We start from the raw sequence: 20175 nt of genomic DNA, 5'->3' as shown, positions 1-20175 counted from the left end.
GAAACTAATTTAGATAAGTACTTTTTATGTCAATCATCTTTTAATTCAATTCACGTGGTGCTATTCTAAAATTTCTTCCAACGATTATGTGATTAATTGGCAGTTATGACTTTGAAAATTACAATGAGGTGGCATGGAATATACACGTTTGGTGTGTTTTTGGTTTGGGAAAATTACATAGAAATTCATCTTTTAAAAACTATTTACAAATATATCAAGTCATAATTGTTTGATTATGTTATGTTTGATTATGTTATACTAGTAAAATCAGTACTTTTAATATATTTTAAGAATTAAAATTTATAAATCAGAAGTCTAGAATATATTTTCTAGGATTTATGATTTATGAATTGAAGTCTAAATTTTTTAAATTATAGTATAAAATCATAATATATAGAGAATAATGACATATTAAGAATTAAGTTTATTGATATGATTTAGTTGTAATTTTTTACTATTCATGTATTTTACCCTTTTGGTTTTGGGCGGAAAACAAAAACAAATGAGACCAAAGTCAACGAGCGGGGAAATTATCAATGTAAAATTAAGGGTCAATAATATTTAGCGGTTGCGTTCATATGGATCCTGATGACCACGTAAATTTGATTATTTACCGTTATATTTAGGTGGATTAAAATTCTAAGGTCCTAACATTAGAAATCTGAATTTAGAGAGGTCCTAACATGCAAAAAAAAAAATAGAATTTTAGATTTAGAGAGAACCTAACAGGACTAGGGCAATTTTGAATGCTAATTCAGCATGCGATCTAAATATTTGGAAACAGAAGGGCGAGAACATCACAACACCTCAAATTTTATAGAGATAGGGGGACCGAAACTACTTGACCATGGTGGTTCCAACGGCCAGAAGGGCCCGAACCCCCTGTCTCCGTCCCAACCCTTACTCATTAAGAATCAATAAATAAAATAAAAAATATTACAAATTTAACAAATATAAATTTAATAAATTATTTATTTAAAAATTGAACAAATTAAACTTAAATTAATAAGAATAAAGTATCTTAGTGGTATAATTCAATGGTTGAAAAACGAAAGGTTAGGTTCAAATCTTACATCTAAAAAACAATGATATTTATTAAAAAAAAGTTATAATGAGTAGCGGATACCGGGTACCCTGGGGATATTCTCATACCCGTCCCATTATCCTAACGGGTAATGATTTTGATCCCATATCCATTCCATATCCTTTTATACAGGGTACGGGTAGTTCTATTAAGACCGGGTAGTACATGGTACGTGTGAATACAGTATCCGTTGTCATCCTTAATAAAAACCTATTATATACCAATAGTTGACCAATTATAAATATATGATAGATTATTTTAAAAGTTCAACGTGCGCGAGTAGATAAAACTTACAAGGATATAAATATCAATTAAAGTTTTTTTTTTCTTTCTAAATTTCAAAATACATAAGATAAGTTAGACCTATCCACGGGCCCGGGTACCCGCTCAAGCCCGCATCCCTTGGGCCGGACTGAGATAATGATAATTGTTGTTAGGCCCGGCCCGGTCCAGACCTGCTAAAACCCGCCTATTTTTTAGACGGGCTTGGGATTAATAAAAATAGCACGGGCCGGCCCAATCCGGCCCGTCTATTAATATTAATTAATAAATTTTATATATTTATATATTAAATATTTATTTTTAAGTATTAAATTTATTTTTTATAATTAAAAAATTATGTATATATATTTAGGTGGGTTTACATGGGCTGAGTTTGGATTTTGATTTTTAAGTCCGAGTCCAGCTCGTGTCCGAACCCGCCTATATTACTAGTGGGCTGGACTTGAGTCGAGGACTTCTATAAAAAAAGTCCGTTTGGCCGGTCCGAACCCGACCCGACCCATGGCCGGGTCTAAAGTGTTATAAAAAAAATTATATATATAAGATAAGTTTAAATTATTAACGTCACAGGTATTTTACCACACGTATTTGAAAAGAAATCGTCTCTGTTTTTTTTTTTATTATTATTATATTATTAAGGAGAAGTTTCCTCCCTGGACGAAACGTCGGAGAAGAAGGTATAAAAGAGAGAGAAACATCCGCAGTCTTTCTCTCTCTTTTCCGGCTAACTTCTTTTCTCCGATATGCTTCCTTATATATAACCACCTTTTATCTTCCTAATTTCTCAAATCCAGATTATTATCAATTCCAAATTATTTAAATTCCTAATTAATGGATTCGTTATGCAGAAATCTAGAAATCACTGTTTTATCAGCAGAAAATCTCCGTCTAAACGGAAAACTACTCAGAAAAGATGCCTTCGTGATCGTAAAAACAGATCATCTTAATTCCAGATCAACCAGAGCAGATCACGAAGGAGGAAGCAATCCTATTTGGAATCAGAAATTAGAAATGGAAATGGCTTCACATTCTCGTTTTATTACTGTACAAGTTGAATGCAGGATTAATGGATCAGAGAATAAATTGATCGGAACAGCTTCGATTCCGGTGTCTGATTTCTCAGGAGGTTATTTTCCGGTGAATTATTTGCATTTGTTGAGTTATAGGTTGAGAGTAATGTTTCTGTCAAAGTATTGAAGGGGATGGCCGATTATGTTTTGCCGCCGGTTAGAAATTCTTCTTCTTCTTTTTGTTCCGAGCCAAAATGGGGATCGGCGGTGCAAGGGAATTCGTATTATCACGGTGGAGTTGTAACCGGCGTCCCTGTCTGGTGTGCGTAGTTAATTGATTTTCAGTTCATTATTTGTAATTACAAATGAATAAAGAACAATGAAATTTCATGTTAATTTGTTATTGGTTTTTTTTAATTAGATCTAATTAATCGGTTCGAGGTTGTTCAAAAACTCGATTGTAACCGAGTCGATTTTTAGCTACAATGGAGTCGATTTTTAGCTTGTTCATACTCGGTTCGATAGAATATGGACAAACTCGAGCTCGAACTCAACCATTTGTTATTGTTGATTGAGTTCAGTAAAAAAAATTATATGATCATGATATGATCGTGAACAATTCATTTATTTGTTTACGAATTTTGCTCGCAATAAGCTTTCTAATTCTGTTAATTAATTTTATTCCCGAACAACTTATTATTAATTATGTTCATAAACTACTAATTTTGATACCTATAAAACTACGATAGTTTTATATTTCTCCTTTTATAGAAATATAATTATTAAATAGGATAAAGTCGTTAAATAAACCTCAGTTCTCGTTTTTGACAAAAAAAAATCACAGGTGTCTGTATGACAAAACGTGAAAGCACATGAATGACCAAAAAAATCTTTGACAAACTTGTTTGAAATTTTATTAAGAAAATTATCTGACTGTGAGCTGCTCTCTATAGCATATTTATTTGTTTATGAGTTTTGGTCATAAGCAGGTTGTTAATTAGGTTCATGAACTTTACTAACGAACAACTCGTTAATTATTTTCATAAGCTCCATATTTTTTAAATTTACAAAACTTAAATTTTATGAACCACGTAGTTTTACATTTCTTCTTCTATAAAACAAATATTATTATTAAAAAATAATCAAACCGAACTTACTCGCAAGATTGTTCATAAAAATTAAAATCGAGATTGTTCATGAATCTATAATTGGGTCTGTTTGTGAGCTATCGAACCAAGATTCATTATGTTTAAGCGCAAACTCATCTCTTTTATAAAAAATAGACAATACAAGTAGCATGTGCCGTAATGGATCTAAAAATGAAAATCAGTTTCTTAATTAGGCCAGTTGTATAAGTAACCCTAAAACCAAGAAAGTATTTAATTAAAACATACGCCTAATACACAATAACCCTCTGAACTTGTCCAAATGTTGCAACTGTCCCCTCCAACTTTAAATTGTAACAACTTATCCATTAAACTTGTCCAATTGTAAAACATTACCCCAAATTGCGAATTTTTTTACCCTATACTTGAAGCAATCGTAAAAATGTTTCCCCGGATTCGTATCACGCCAAAGATCTAATTATCACACTCCACGAGCATTGCAGCTTTTGTATTTCACGTGTTTCTTCAATTGCAGTTCATATCAGTAATTTAGGGTTATGTTTTACAATTGGAGAATTTTGAGAGATTATGTTTTACAATTGAACAAATTTGAGGAGTAAGTTGTTACAATTGAAAGTTTGAGGGGCAATTATTTGAATAAATTCAAAAGGTTATTTGTGTATTAGGCCTAAAACATAATGGTTTTTTAAGAAAATTACGTGACTAATACAAGTCAAATACTAAAATAGCTCATAGCTCAAAGCATCTCCAACAGTCTCTTAAATTGGCTCTTAAGTTAAAATTTGAGAAGGGAGAATGAAAATTCATCTCCAACAGCCACTTAGTGGCTCCTTAAATCACTAAGAGTCTCCCCATCATCTCTATTAATAGAAAGCCTCTCTCCACCTCTTAGTGTCTCCTAACTTTATTTTTTATTAATAATTTATTATTGATGTGTCTCTCTCCTCACACTATTGGTAATGTAACAATAAAGAATGATCTTAATAATAAAATAATAAATAAGGAGTGAATATATGGAACATTGTTGGAGATGATATATCTTAGTCACTCTTAAATCACTAAGAGTCAATTATTTATATTATTTTTAGAGAGCTCACTAAGAGTCCCTTGGAGATGCTCTCATGTACCTAAAACCATACGAAAAATATTTGGGGGAACAACACATTATCCAGTTTGACTCGGTCTAAAACCACAAAACATATGCATCTCAAAAAAAAAAAAAGTGACGAAACATTATCTAGATAGAATATATTTTTCTTCAATAATGTTTCGAACTCAACGAAACATTAGGTGAGATTCACATGCAATCTGATACCAGTGATGCATTTATCGGTGTCAGTGAAACCAGTTTGTATTTCTATATTTGCTTTTGACAGACATGGTATTGATCCCAGTTATTAAATAACAACTAGGGTCTTTATACTTTTTCAAACCGGTGCCTTATTCACCGATTCAGCTGCCTTCTTATGCCGCTTTTATCTTTTCACTTCAAAAGAGAAAATTTTAGGTCTTTAGTTATTAACTTTTTATTTGCCTTTTATATTTAAAAAGCAGTATTAGGTGTTTGGTTAGTGACCTCCTGTTTGCCCTTTACACCCGAAAAGCAGCCTTTTACAAAAGCAGAGAATCTCTGTATTTTTGTAAAGCAGTTTTTTCCAACAGCAAACTACAAACCGTAACAGTAAACAGCAAATAACAAACCGTAATAGTAAATAGCAAACAGTAGGTAAAACAAACGAGCCCTATAATTTAAAAAAAATAAATATTACAGTGTATATTATTTTTAATATGGATTTATATAAGGAAATAATGCTAAAAATAGCATTATTTAGGAAAAAAATCCCTTTTTATCTATTTATTTATATAAAATTTTATGAATAAACTAGTATAGATTTTAAATACTAAAATCTAAGATGTCACATCAATTTTTTTTTTACTGTGACATTAATTTTTTTTTATCCCACACACAAATGACTTCATGCACAAGAGATTTATCATATTCATGTGTGCAGTTGCATGGAAAGACAACTATTTGTTCCATGCAGCCTTTAGCTTTTTCTTGTTTGACTCTGACATAGTCAACGCTTCTTGACTTGTATTTATCCTTATTTTCCATTTAAAGAAAGGTTTATCTCTTTTCTTAAGGTGGTGTTTGGTTGCTGATTTTCGTATTTCTGTTTATCTCTTTTCTTAAGGTGTATATTATTTCTGTTTGTCATTTCACTTTAAAATAGAGAGTTTTTGGTGTATGGTTAGTGACCTCTTGTTTGCCTTTTACACCTAAAAAACAGTATTAGATGTTTGGTTAGTGACCTTCTGTTTACTTTTTACACCTGAAAAGCAGCATTTTATAAAAGCAGAGAATTTTTCTGCTTTTTGGAAAAACAGCTTTTTCCAATAACAAACAACAAACCGTAACAGCAAGCAGCAACAGTAAATAGCAAAAAGCAAACCGTAACAACAAACTGTAGGTAAAACAAACGGACCCTAAATATTAAACGAAGGTTAAACCGATCCATTAGAAAAAAAAATTATCCTATAATATTTAATTTTTTAATTCAATCCATACACATTAATTAATTAATTGATGTTTTACTGAATATATTTTTAGAGCTAATTATAAATCTAGCTCAACTAAGGATATCCATTTACATATCTCACACATTTTGTTAATTTATAAAACATAGGGAATACCTAAAGTACACAAGATAATGTTAATTTATTAATCAGACCGTTGTCACACACACCACACGTATTCTAAAAGAATTCTTCTCTGGTCTTTTTTTGTTATATTAAGAAGAAGCTTCCTTGACGACACGTCGTATGAGGTATAAAAAAAAAAAAAGGAAACATCGGCAGTCTTTCTCTCTCATGTCTCCCTAACTTCATTTTTTCCGATATGCTTCCTTATATATAACCACCTCTTCAGATTATTCTTTATCAATTTCAACTTATTTCTTAATTAATCCTCCAATTAATGGAATCATCATCCAAAAATCTAGAAATCACCGTTTTATCAGCAGAAAACCTCCGTCTAAACGGAAAACCAGTAAAAAAAGATGCGTTCGTCGTCGTAAAAACAGATAATCTCAATTGTAGATCAACGAGAGCAGATCACGAAGGAGGAAGCAATCTTATTTGGAATCAGAAATTAGAAATGGAAATGGCTTCACATTCTCGTTTTATTACTGTACAAGTTGAATGCAGGATTAATGGATCGGAGAATAGACTGATCGGAACAGCTTCGATTCCGGTGTCTGATTTCTCAGGAGGTTATTTTCCGATAAATTATTTGCATTTGTTGAGTTATAGGTTGAGAGATGGAAGAGGTGAAAAGAATGGGATTATTAATGTTTCTGTCAAAGTAGTGAAAGGTTTGGCCGATTATGTTTTGCCGCCGGTGAGAAAGAATTGTTCTTCTTCTTCCTTTTATTCAGGGACGAGATGGGGGTCGCCGGTGCAAGGGAATTCGTATTATCACGGCGGTGGAGTTGTATCCGGCGTCCCTGTCTGGTGTGCAACTCGTGCTTAATTGATTTCGAGTGCATTATTTGTAATTACAAACGAATAACTAATAATGAAATCTCATATGTTAATTTGTTTATGATTTTTCTTTCATTAGATACAATTAATCCGGCTGAACCGTCACGAGATTTATAAATGCTAAATTAATATAATTCAGATGTTTTTATATAAAAAATTAAAACTCCGAATATATGTTTTATAGATTTTTTGGCATTTTTCGACGACTAGTTGCTACTCAAGTCTCTTTGAATCCATCCTTGTATCTGAGGTTATTCAAATAAAGTTGTAATCAAGCCGAGTTTTGATCTGCTCATACTCGGCTCGACAAAATATGGACATGCTCAACATCCTATTTGAATTCATTTTATTAAAAAAGCGTATATGAATCGCTCGCGAGCAGCTTTATATTACGAGCTTTGCTCACAAGGTTCTTATTAATTATGTTTATTAACTTTATTCGTGAATAATTCATTAATTATATTAGTAAGTTATATAGATTTGAAACCTAAAAACTAAAGTAGTAGATTTAAAACAGTTGTTGGATAGAAGTAATTATCATATAAATAATTACATTTTTTGGGGGTATTACATCCATTTGGGTTCTCAAAATTAAAGTTTCAAAGTCAATTAGGATCCTAAACTATCAAAATCATCAATCAGGTCTCTGAACTAAGCAAAATCATCAATTGAGTCTCTATCATATCCTAAAATCAGAAACTGTGACTATTTGATATACACTATAATAATCTCTGCCTTGGTTCAAAATGAGTTTGGAAAAGAGGGTCTGAAACTGTTCAACTGGATGAATTTTGGTGAGGCCTCGATTGATGATTTTTGTATAGAATAGGGACTCAATTAGTGATTTTTACTTAATTCGGAGATCTGATTAATGATTTTAATAATTTAAGATCATAATTAACTTTGAAGCATTAGTTTAAGGAATCAAAATGAATATTATGCCTTTTTCTTACTCTTATAGACTGTGATATCAATTTTGTTTTTTTACTGTGATATTAATTTTGTTTATCCAACACCAAAAATGACTTCATGCACTAAATATGTAGTAAAGTTTAGAAAAAAAAAAGCAAAAATATCTATTAACATTTACAGCGATTTTATTCTTAACGTCTAAAATTTTACAATTTTATTCTTAACTAAAGAGCAATTTTACCTTTAATATTGACAAGTTCGGTCAATTTGAGACATCATTATAAAAACGGATATTTTGTTTTTTTATTTTATATCAATTGCGTTTCTGTTGGTTCTAAAAAAGATTTCATATTTTTTTATGATTTAATAATAAAACTGGAAATTAATATTTCTAAATTCGATAAATTATCTTAATTTTTTTCCAACTTGTATAAAATATAGTATATATCTTTTTCACGTCTACTTATATGTTTATACTTTGTTACTAATTAGTAATAAACTGACGCATATGTAAAGTGTAGATGACGAGACTCATGATCGAAACGACAATTTAATAATTATTTTTTAAATTTACTAAATTTAACAAAACACTAGAGATAAAATTACACATTATTTCTAAAATTTATTCGTATTTATCTATCCGTGTAGTTGCACGGAAAGACAGCAATTTGTTCCATGCAGCCTTTTTTTCTTGTTTGACTTTGACAAGGTCAAAGCTCCTTGACTTGTATTTTCCATTTACAAGTAACATAAATGCTTTTTTTTGTAATTTTAAGAAAGATCCATCTATTTTCCTCAATTTTATTAAAAAAAAATTAAACTTATTAAAAAAAGGAAATGGTTTATTGTGTTATGTTTCGAAGTCTAAATTAGAATATCTTTTAAACATTAAGTCTATATTGATGTTATTTTGTATATGAAAGCTAAATTAATACTTCTCAAAATACCATAAGTCTATTTTGGTATCTTATCCTTTCAAAAATTTAAAAAAACGACTTTTAAACTAAAGCGTTATTTATAAATAGATGTCTTCTGGTTTCACAGATTTGTAGTAGATTGGTACATGTGATATTTTTTGTTACTAGCGTAATCCTGTGGTTTGTAAAATTTTTATTTTTTTATTGACATTGTTAAATTTGGCCGATAACGATATCAAAATGAAATTTTTTCAATAATTAAAGTTGTTTAGTATCATATTTACTATGGAACCATATTTTTAATTTTTCAAAATCATCATTTTTTGAGTTTTCTCTCTCAAAAACATTAACCTTCTCTCTCATAACAAACAACACCTAAATGACCTCAAACCCAAAAAGTTGAAAACTTAAAATTATTTGAAATATCATTTAACTTTTAAAAAATTTCATTTTGGGGTCGTTAAAAAAAATGAAAATTTTGCAAACTATATAATTCTGTTTGTAACAAAAAAATCATAGGTGCATATCTGCAAATCCATAAAACCACACTGCATGTATTTATAATTAACCTTAAATCATATATATCTGCAAATCCATAAAACCACACTGCATCTATTTATAATTAACCTTAAATTAAATTAAATTTATTAAGGAAGTTAAAAGTTCAAATTCTCTTCCCTAAAAAAAAGTTCAAATTCTCTCAATTTAGTTATGTTGTGGTCTCAATTATTTTATCAATTGTTTTATTTTTTATATAAAAATACTTATATATTCATTTAATGAAATAATAACAAGTATATTAAGAAAGCGGTAAGAATTAAAATGACTATAAAGAGTAAATAATCGGATCTGAATAATTTTTTTTTATCCAACCACATAGATTTATATTATTCTACGGATAAAGTAAATCATTTCCACTTTTACTAAATCTGAAAAAAGGTATAAATAATAGAATAATAGAGAGCAGATACAATTCAGGCTGATAAAAAGATCAAAAAATATATGAACACCGACTTAAAAAAACAATAAAAAAATACTGAAAACCTAATCCGGTGGGAGGAGAAAGAAACAAGACAAACTTCATTTAAGAAGAAAGTTTGAAATATACCGTCAAACCTCTATAAATTAATAATGTTGTGATCTTGAAATTTTATTAATTTATAGAGATATTAATTTATCGAGTATAAATTTACTGAACTGATCCAGATCGGGACCAGAAGAAATTATTATCTTAAAATTTTATTAATTTATCGAATATTAATTTATAAAGATTTTACTTTATTATGAGAATTTGACCATGGAAAAGAAGAGAAAGAAGACGAGCAACAGTTTATAATTAAAAATTATTGAATAATTAAATCACAACCGTTCATTTTATAAATAATGATTAAAATATATTAAACATAACTAATCTGAGATTTTCTCGATAACCAGCCTTTAATAAAAAAAAAAAATTAATTTGAGATTATCAAATAATTTGTTATTTGTAAAACTGTAACCGTAAAAAAAAAATCTCAACTTCTTTATGGAGGTTTGGATTTTTCTTTTCCGAATTTTAACTGAAAGATAAAAACTTTCTTTACTTTATATTTTTTTTCTTTATTGAATAAAACTTTTGACCAATCTACTAATATCAAACTTTTATCTATTTATATGAGTGTTGTCTCCCTATACGAGTTATCAAGTTCTTATTCATGGAAATACATGTGACTTTTTTCTACTCTCAAATAGATCCAATTCATTAAAAAATCAGTAGCTCATTCTTAAGAAGAAGAAAAACTATAAAATCGATTCTGGATGGAGCAAAAAATAGTATACATTGTCTATTATTGCTCTATCATAATCTATAAAATTGCATATGTATATTAAAGATCTTTCGATGTATTTCTGAATTGTATGTTTTTATCTATAATAAATTCGTTGATGACATTACTTACGTGTAATTGCTACATATTTCAATTTCGATCATTAGATTTTAATTGAGACAAAGTCAATTCCAAAGTCGTCAATAAAGAAAAAAATACTAAGCGTGCGTTTGGTTTTTTTATTTTTTATTTTTGTATTTGTGGCATATTTTTGTTGTTTTATTTCTAATAGTATAATACAAAATATTTGATTAGGATTAAGAAACATATATTGATAGTTGTTTTTAAAAGAAAAATGGCAAAAAAAGTATCATGAGGCACCTGATCTTTCATTGTTTGGTATATTAAGTCTTCGATCTTTTATTTAGACACATTGAACTCCTGATCTTTCATTGTTTGATGCATTAAGCTATCAATCTTTCATTTAGACACATTGAGCCATTGATCTTTCATATATGAGTGTATTAGGCACTTCCGTAAATCAATTCATATATGGGTGTATTAAGGACCTGTTTGGTTAGGTTTATATAACCGAAGTGTTTAGCATTTTCTCTGGACACTCCATCATTTTGGAGTTTTTCACGAAAAGCTCTAAAGAACTTTTCATGAATAGCTGTTTTTAGTAGCTACTTGTTATTGACAAAATTATCCTTTTTATTTGCACAAAATATGTTTCCTTTTTAACATTATTTTTATTTTTAGAATATAATTATCGAAAAACAAGGTTTTGTTGCGTTCAATAAATTTTTTATTTTTTAGTTAAATTATTTTTATTAATTTATATAATACAATTTTTATTTTATAATTTATTTGTTGATTAATTTAAAACATGTCCATATTATACATTTTAAAACTAGTAGCAACAGTTCAGTATAATTTTATATTTTGATGAATCAAACAGGCCCTTAATACACTCATATATGGATTGATTTACGGAAGGGCCTAATACATCCATATATGAAAGTTCAAGGGCTCAATGTGTCTAAATGAAAGATCGATGGCTTAATGCACCAAACAATGAAAGATCAGGGGGTCAATGTGTTTAAATGAAAGATTGATGGCTTAATGCACTAAACAATGAAAGATCAGGGACCTCATGATGCTTTTGGCCAATAAAAATCAATTAATATCTGTGTAGCAACAAGCAACTAATAAATTGGGTTTGTACATGTATATTTGTAAATTGGCATGATCTAGTCTGAACCCGCTCAAGAACGTATAGAATGAGTTGGACTTGAAATTCGTAAAAACTCAAACTCAACCTGCCCTATCCCACCCATATACTATTTACATTTTATATTTTTTATTATTTGTTAAATATATTTTTATTACATAAAATTATATTTGTTGAGTTTTATTGAATAATTAACTAATATTTTAATTTGTTGTATTTTTGTTATTCATATTTATATTTTCAATAATTTCTAATTAAATTTTTTTAACATAAATTAGTTGGTTGAGTTAGGTTTTAGAATCAGTTTTCTTTCAAGTTAGGTCCGGTTCGACCAAACCCATGAACGCGTCTAGAAATAATAAACCGAATCAACTTAACCAAATTGACATAAGTATTTGTTTTATTTTTTTTATTTTTACCTCGTTTTCTTTACTCCATACATCAGATAAAAAAATATTTAATTAGAATTGATAATTAGCAATTGTTGGGGATAAATATTTTAAAAGAAAATTAACTAATAATGTCTACCAACTATCGATACATAACAACATTTTAACATCTAAATAATCTTTAAATTATATATAAAAAAATACAAATAAATTTCACATGATCGATTTATTAAGCATATAATATTTGTATTTGTACACACAAAAAAACACATATTTTACAAAGTTACCAAATAAAAAAAATTGACTAAAACCATTTGATTTGGTATCAGATAATCAAATCAATGTAACATGACATTAAACTAGACCTTGCCATGGGCCGATGAGCCCGCCCGCCCGGCCCGAGCCCAGGCCCATTTAGCCGGGCTTGGACACATAAAATTAGTGTCGGGCTCGGCCCGGCCCAAGCCCGATTAAGCATGCCTGGTAAATGGGCGGGTCTGGGCTATATAAATACCCGACGGGCCCGGCCCGGCCCGTTATATATATATATATATTTATAAATTTAATTATATAAATTTTAGATAGCTATATTTTATTGTTATGTTGTAATTTTAGATAGTTATTTTTTATTGTTATGTTGTAATTTTATTTCGAACTTAAGTATTAGTTTGTTATATTTTTTCAAGACTTATTAACTATTATGTTTATTATTTTTTATTAAAAAAAAGTTAGTATTTTATTTTAATTGATTTTTTTAAATATAGATATGGGCTTGGGCGGACGGGCTTGGGATTCCTTGTTTAGGCCCGAGCCCGAATCTAATTAGTGTGGGCTTGGGCTGGGCTTGGGTTTATCAGGTTTTATCACCAGGCCCGACAGGCCCGGCCCGAGCCCGGCCCGGCCCGGCCCATGCCGAGGTCTACATTAAACTAATGGCTCTGTTTATCAATTAGCTGATAGATATTATCTGATTGTATTAACTATTTGTTGATTATTTTTTTTTTTGTTAGCTGATTTGACTAGATGATTATATAAATTTATTTGGTAAAACTTAGCTGATTGCTTAGTAGCTCTTTGTGTAAAATAACAAATAAGGACATAGTAAAACCTTTAGTTGGGGTTAAAGAGTAGTAATTAAGGGTAAAAAGACGGAGCAATAAGCTAATTGAAAAGGTTTAAAAAACTAGCTTTTCCAAAATTAGCTTTTAAAACTCAATAAACTATTTCAAATCTCTATTCACCAATTATTATTATTAAAGATTTGACCAGTCAAAACCTCTAAAGTGTTTCAAGTTTTTAGTTTTACCAAAAATAAACTTTTTACCAAACAGAACCAACATATCACGTTAACAAAATTCAAAATTCCGTCCCGCATTAAATTTCCGAGATTAATTACCTATTCAAACATTATCCATAAAAGGAAAAGAAAATCTCCAATTCCCTACGTATATATAATATACCATAACCAAGCTTCTTCTATGTTTCTCCTCAAGCTTCACCTCCCTTCTCCGACACCGTTTTGACGAAATGGAAAGCGAGTACAGAACCCTAGAAATCACAGTTTTATCCGGCGAAGATTTACGAATTGATCGGAAAAACGTGACGAAGAACACATACGTCTTAATTAGAACTGATACTCTGAATTATCGTACTCTGGATTCAGGGGGAAGCTATCCATCATGGAATCAAAAACTCATACTCGACCTGCCTCTGCGTGAAAGCTTCATAACGATTGAAGTCCACTGTAAAACGGCGTCGTTGAGGGGAGATAGAATTATTGGTTCCACAGTAATTCCGATCGCAGATTGCACCGGCGGGGATATTCCGGCGAATTATTTGAATTTCGTGAGTTATAGGTTGAGGGATCCAAGAGGTGAAAGGAATGGTATTATTAACCTTTCAGTGAAGGTGGAATTGCCTCAAAAAACATGTTCTGCTACGGCGGCGGCCCTGGCGATTCCGATTGGCCGTGAAAAGAGTTTTGGCGTTGGAACTGTACTGGGGTACATGTTTGGGGCTCCGAGAATAAAACGACAACGTATTAGAGGTTTACTTATACATTTGACCAAGTTTCAGTTCATGATTTAGTTCTTTCAGAAAAAATAAAAACTTCATGATTTAGGTTTTATTATTTTGTTATTTTATATATTTAAAAAAAAAACAGAAGTTTAATTATATATTTGATCAATGTATTAGAAATTAAAATATGACTACTCAATTTTTTTTATTAAGTTTGAGTAGTCATATTTTAATTTCTGGAATTATTAATTATATTGGGATTAATATGGTCTTGAATATTGGGGTTATATATGTAATTTTGCATTTTATTTATCAATAATTAAAATTTCATCCCATGGTTGAAAAAATGCTAATTAATTGAAATATTTATTTTAATAGATTTAATTAGGATTGAATACGGATTTTGAAGATTTTTCAAGTAGATTGAATTTTGAAATAAAAAGATTCAAAATTGAATTAAAATATTGATTTTTTAATTTAAAACTGAACCGAAAATACTGTTCACTTTCATTAGATATAGTTTTGGAAATTTATATAATATATAGCCGAAAACCATATTGAATTGGAACCATATTGTATAGGAAGAACCAATTGAAATATTTATTGTAATAGTTTTAATTAGGATTGAACACGGATTTTAAAGATTTTTGAAGTATATTAAAGTTTCAAAATAAAAAGATTAAGATTATAAAAAAAAATTGAGAATTGAATTGAAATATTAATTTTTTTTAATTAAGATTGAATTTCAAAATATTGTTTACATTCATTAGATATAGTTTTGGAAATTTATATAATATATAGAAGATAACCAAAGTGAATTGTAACCACGTGTTTGTTATAAGAGATATAAAAGATGATATAGAGATAAAAAGAAAAACACGAGATAAGTTATTCTGTATTTGTTTAGGAGATAGAAGAGTGAGACAGATAAGGGATAAGTCTCTTATCTCTCAAATCCTATACCTAAGAGGATGATGGTATAAGGAGGTGGGATAAGCTCATGCGATTTTAATAGGATAGAAAAGTCAATCTTATCCCTCAAATTAATGTCATGCCGTTTAAATAAGATTAAAATAGTAAAATGTATTATTTTATCTCTATCTCTATCCCACGTACCAAACATTGAATAATAATTCTTGACTATCATATTTTTATCCTTATCTCAACCTTTATCCTTATCTCTGTCCCAATAGAATACCAAACGCCCTGTATCATATTATGTAGAAAGGACCTAACTTTTTATATCGTGTTTTTATATTTATAATAGGCAAAAAATCCGTTGATCCTTTTTTTTTTTTTTTTTGCATTAAGCTGTTTATTTTTTATTTGAACAAATTAAATTCATAATTTTTTTTATTGCTAATCACATTAAATCTTTGATGACTAAAGTTAGCTTTGAACACAAATTAATAATAATTTTATATGCGTTCGAAATTTTTACGTTTATAGTACAGAATCAGTTTTTGATATTTATAATTTGACTATACGAAATTTGTAAAAACCTTATCTGGAATAATAAAAAAAATCTTATTTTAAATATATATGAAATGAAGAACATTTCTTTTAACTGAATCAGATATTCATAATTAGCTAATTTAACAAAAAAAATGCTTAACAAAAAAATCAGACTTAATGTGTCTAAATAAAAGATATTAGCAGCACCAAAAACTAGAACATCATCTGTGTATAAAAAATGTGTGGGGAAGGAAGTAGTCCTCGTGTAAGTCATAATAGTGACAGAATTCTGGAATGCTAAACTAGTCAACAAGCGGCTAAGAAAGTCCTTCACAATCCCGAAGAGAGTTGGAGATAGTAGGTCCCCTGACCGTACACCTCTCAAACAAAGAAAATAACTGAGAGAAAAATAAAGACTAACAAATGTCGTTTCCAACCTAACTTCTTCATACGGAGTCCGATTAAGACGATTCAAAAACCCCTAGAAACGTAAGACAAAAATAAAGAACTTTCATTTAACTCTATGACAGATTCATCCTCTATCTGGTAGAAAAATGCATCATAAGATTCAGATACGAATCTGATTCTCCCGCAGCACCTATATAGACAATTCTCTATTATCTCTAGCTCAAAGTTATAATTTACTCATATCTCATATATATATGGTTGTAAGCTAACTATTAAACTCTCAAATATCATCTCCAAGTCATACTTAATATCATGTATGTTACCTATATCGCCAAATATCAAATAATTTACTAATTTTCATACACCCAATATTTTACTAACCATCAAATCTCATTTCTTCCCATCATTAGCTAGTTACTCAATCCTCGAAAAATTCCAAATTATTTCTTAGTTTTCACCAAATATCCATATTCCTCAATTACTATCGATTATTTCTTAGCTATCACCAAATATTCATATTCTTCAATTACTATCGATTATTTCTTAGGTATCACCAAATATCGATATTCCTCAATTACTATCAACCTTAGGTTCGAAGAATTTAATCTAGGCTCTGATACCAAACTATTACACCCGACCCTAGACGGCCTCAATCGGCATCGGGCATGAAATAGAAAGACCACAATCAAAACTTAGGAGTCTCCAATTTATCCAAATATCATAATATCATATTTATTTATTTATTTATTTTGGCATTGCTCTTCAATATATATTCTACAATAATTCATATTCCTACTACATTAGTCATTCGATGACCTCAACATATATTTACCAACTCCATTATATTACAATTGAAATACCAAAGTTCTAACCATAATTCTAACAATAAGCAGCCAACTTCCAAACCTCGCATAATGGAAATTCTAGTAGAGGAAAAAATGCCAAAAATCCAATCCCTGCAATTGAGAGAAAACCCGAACGCTTCCAGAATCTCAAGAAAACAATTCTAGTCAAGTGTGTTGAACGCCTTCTGAATAGCAATTTTCATGACCAAATTCCCTCTGAAACACTTCTTATTCAACATATTGGCGTCCTCGTAGGCAATAGCGATACGTTGATGAATGTTGCGGCTTTAATGAACCTGAATTAATTGTTAAAAATAATTTTCACTACAACCTGAGCCAATATGTGCGGGAAATTTTTAGAAATAACCTTATAGCTGAAATTGCTTATAACGATAGGCCTACTCAAAATTCAAAACCGCTTCAACTTTTGAAAGTAAAACCATTAGATTAGAATTAAGATCCGGGTGTAATAGTACCGTGAGTAAAGAACCATAAATGCTTAATTGGTAGAATACGTGTATATATCTACATTGTTAATAATAAGCGAGAAGTAAATATTAGCTTGGTGATTAAGCACTCGTAGTTAGAGTAAGGATCAAATCCCTCGAGTGCATAATACATATTTTAATAAAGATGGTATAATTCGGATCCCAATTTTGAGTGGTTCAAGGTTGAATCGACCAATTTGAACAGCCACACCTAATTTCTAGAAGTGTTAATATTTAACTTCAATTGAGTGGTTCAAAGTTGAATCGACTGATTTGAACAGCCACGCCTAATTTCTAGAAGTGTTAATATTTAACTTCAATTGAAGTGGAATATCGAATTTCTAATCAACCAAATCAATTAATTTCTACCAATTATCAAATATAACATTTTAAGGGTACGATCATACCAGCACTAATGTACCGGATTTCATCAGAACTTCGAAGTTAAACGTGCTTGGGACGAGAGTCGTACTAAGATTGGTGACATCTTGGAAAGTTCTCATATCGCACCCCAAACTTTTAATTAAAAAAATAAATAAAACATTTCAAATATCACGTCATTGGTAAATATTATTAGTCAAATCAATTTCTTTTATTTTGCTAATTTTGTCATTCTTTGACAAAGTTGTTAGCTGTTAGCTAATTACATTTTTGGTTTGCTGATTTAACTAGTTGTTTGTGTAATGTTTGATAAAACTTAGCGGACTACTAATAGGTGTTTATGTAAGAAGATAAATAAGAACATTGATATTTTATGGGTATTTATTTTATTTTTTTAATAGTTAATATTCTTAATTACATTCTAAAAAATGACATATATACATGCTATAATTAAGATCTTTATAGTGCATACCAAATATATTTAAATAATAAAATTATTTTTTAGATTTTTACTAATAAAGGTAAGATTTTTCATCAACTTTAGAATTAAATTACTAATATTATATTAGATATTATATAATACATTCCTACCAAAAAAATATATTATATAATACATTTTCTAATGTATACTAATTAATTTATAATTGAATATTAACTAAAATAAAAACTTAATATTTTACATTCTTCTTAAAATTTCCAATAATATTCATTGATTTAATTATTAATTTTGAATTGAAATATAATTTTCAAAAACATAATAGTAAATTTAGATTTATTAATTCACATTTACCACTAAAATATAACTAGATGATGTGTTTATACGTTCTATTTTTTTTAAGGGAACAAATAACATTTATTTAAGTAAATGGTATTAATTAGACGTAAAAATATCATTCAAAAGAGATGACTGATAAATTAATTGAAAAAGCTCATAAAACTAGTTTTTTCAAAATTAAATGTTTTAACCCAAAAATTCTTTCAAATCTCTATTTACCAAACACATATTTTAAGTTTGATTAGTCAAAAACCTCTAAAGTGATCTAAACTTTTAATTTAAACCCCCTGTTTACCAAACATAGCCTTTATAAATCACACACCTATCCATGTGAAATCAATGAACAACAATAAATTTTATTTGTAATTTTTTCATATATATAAATGCCCTATGATTTCACGTTTCGCAGATTGGTCCCTATGGTTTTTTTGGTTACAAAATGAACCTTGTGGTTTGTAAAATTTTCATTTTTGTTGATTTTATCAAATTTGATTGATAACGACCTCAAAATAAAAAATTTCAACAATTAAATAATATTTTTAACAACTTTAATTCTTCAACTTTTTAAGTTTGAGGTAATTTAATTAGGTGTTGTTTTTTATAAGAGAGAAATTTAATATTTAGAGAGATAAAACTCTAAAAATGATGATTTTGAAAAATAAAAAATGTGGTTTCAATAGTAAATATGATATTAAGCAACTTTAATTCTTGAAAATTTTCATTTTGAGATCGTTATCGGTTAAATTCGTCAAATTCAATAAAAATTGAAAATTTTGCAAACCAAGTGGTTCGATTTATAACAAAAAAAAAACTACAAGTATCGATCCACAAACGTAAAACCACAGTAAATTTATTTAAAATTAGCCCTAATTGATTTTATTTATTTTACTAAATAATATAAATTAGATGCTTCCAAGAAACTTCCCTCATTAAATTTCTGAAATTAGTTACCTAGTCAAACATTATCCATTATGTATAAACACAAACTCCAATTCCTTATGTATATATTCCTCACGCTACACCTCTCTTCTCCGACGTCGTTTTAACAAAATCGGAAGCGAGTACAGAACCCTAGAAATCACAGTATTATCCGGCGAAGATTTACGCATTGATCGGAAAAACGTGAAGAAGAACACATACGTCTTAATTAAAACTGATAATAATCAGAATTATCGTACAACGAAGATGGATACAGAAGGAGGAAGCTATCCATCGTGGAATCAAAAACTCATACTCGACATGCCTCTGCGTGAAAGCTTTATAACGATCGAAGTCCACTGCAAAACGGCGTCGTTGGGGGGAGATAGAATTATTGGTTCCGCAAGAATGCCGATCGCTGATTGCACCGGTGGATATATTCCGGCGAATCATTTGAATTTCTTGAGTTATAGGTTAAGGGATCCAAGTGGTGAAAGGAACGGTATTATTAATCTTTCTGTGAAGGTCAAATTGCCGGAATATTTATCTTACCGCCTCTGACGAGATGCTACGGCGGCGCCGG

The 20175-nt window shown here is 29.4% G+C and overlaps 1 protein-coding gene and 2 pseudogenes across 1 annotated transcript; all 3 read left to right on the top strand.

Moving 5' to 3' along the window:
- The first annotated feature begins 2110 nt into the window (after positions 1-2110).
- Positions 2111-2849, top strand: LOC136220296 (BON1-associated protein 2-like; annotated as a pseudogene).
- Positions 2850-6414: 3565 nt separating this feature from the next.
- LOC136220411 (BON1-associated protein 2-like) lies at positions 6415-7231 on the top strand. The gene has a single exon (XM_066008231.1). It carries the CDS (start codon positions 6481-6483, stop codon positions 7033-7035), a length of 555 nt encoding a protein of 184 aa, XP_065864303.1. The 5' UTR covers positions 6415-6480; the 3' UTR covers positions 7036-7231.
- A 10680-nt stretch (positions 7232-17911) lies between these two features.
- LOC136220992 (5S ribosomal RNA) lies at positions 17912-18031 on the top strand (annotated as a pseudogene).
- Positions 18032-20175: the final 2144 nt, after the last annotated feature.

Source organism: Euphorbia lathyris, chromosome 2, assembly GCF_963576675.1.
Source record: "Euphorbia lathyris chromosome 2, ddEupLath1.1, whole genome shotgun sequence".
NCBI classification, from domain to species: domain Eukaryota; kingdom Viridiplantae; phylum Streptophyta; class Magnoliopsida; order Malpighiales; family Euphorbiaceae; genus Euphorbia; species Euphorbia lathyris.
The sequence above is the reverse complement of the archived record's forward strand: the minus strand, read 5'-3'. Positions and strand labels throughout refer to the sequence as shown.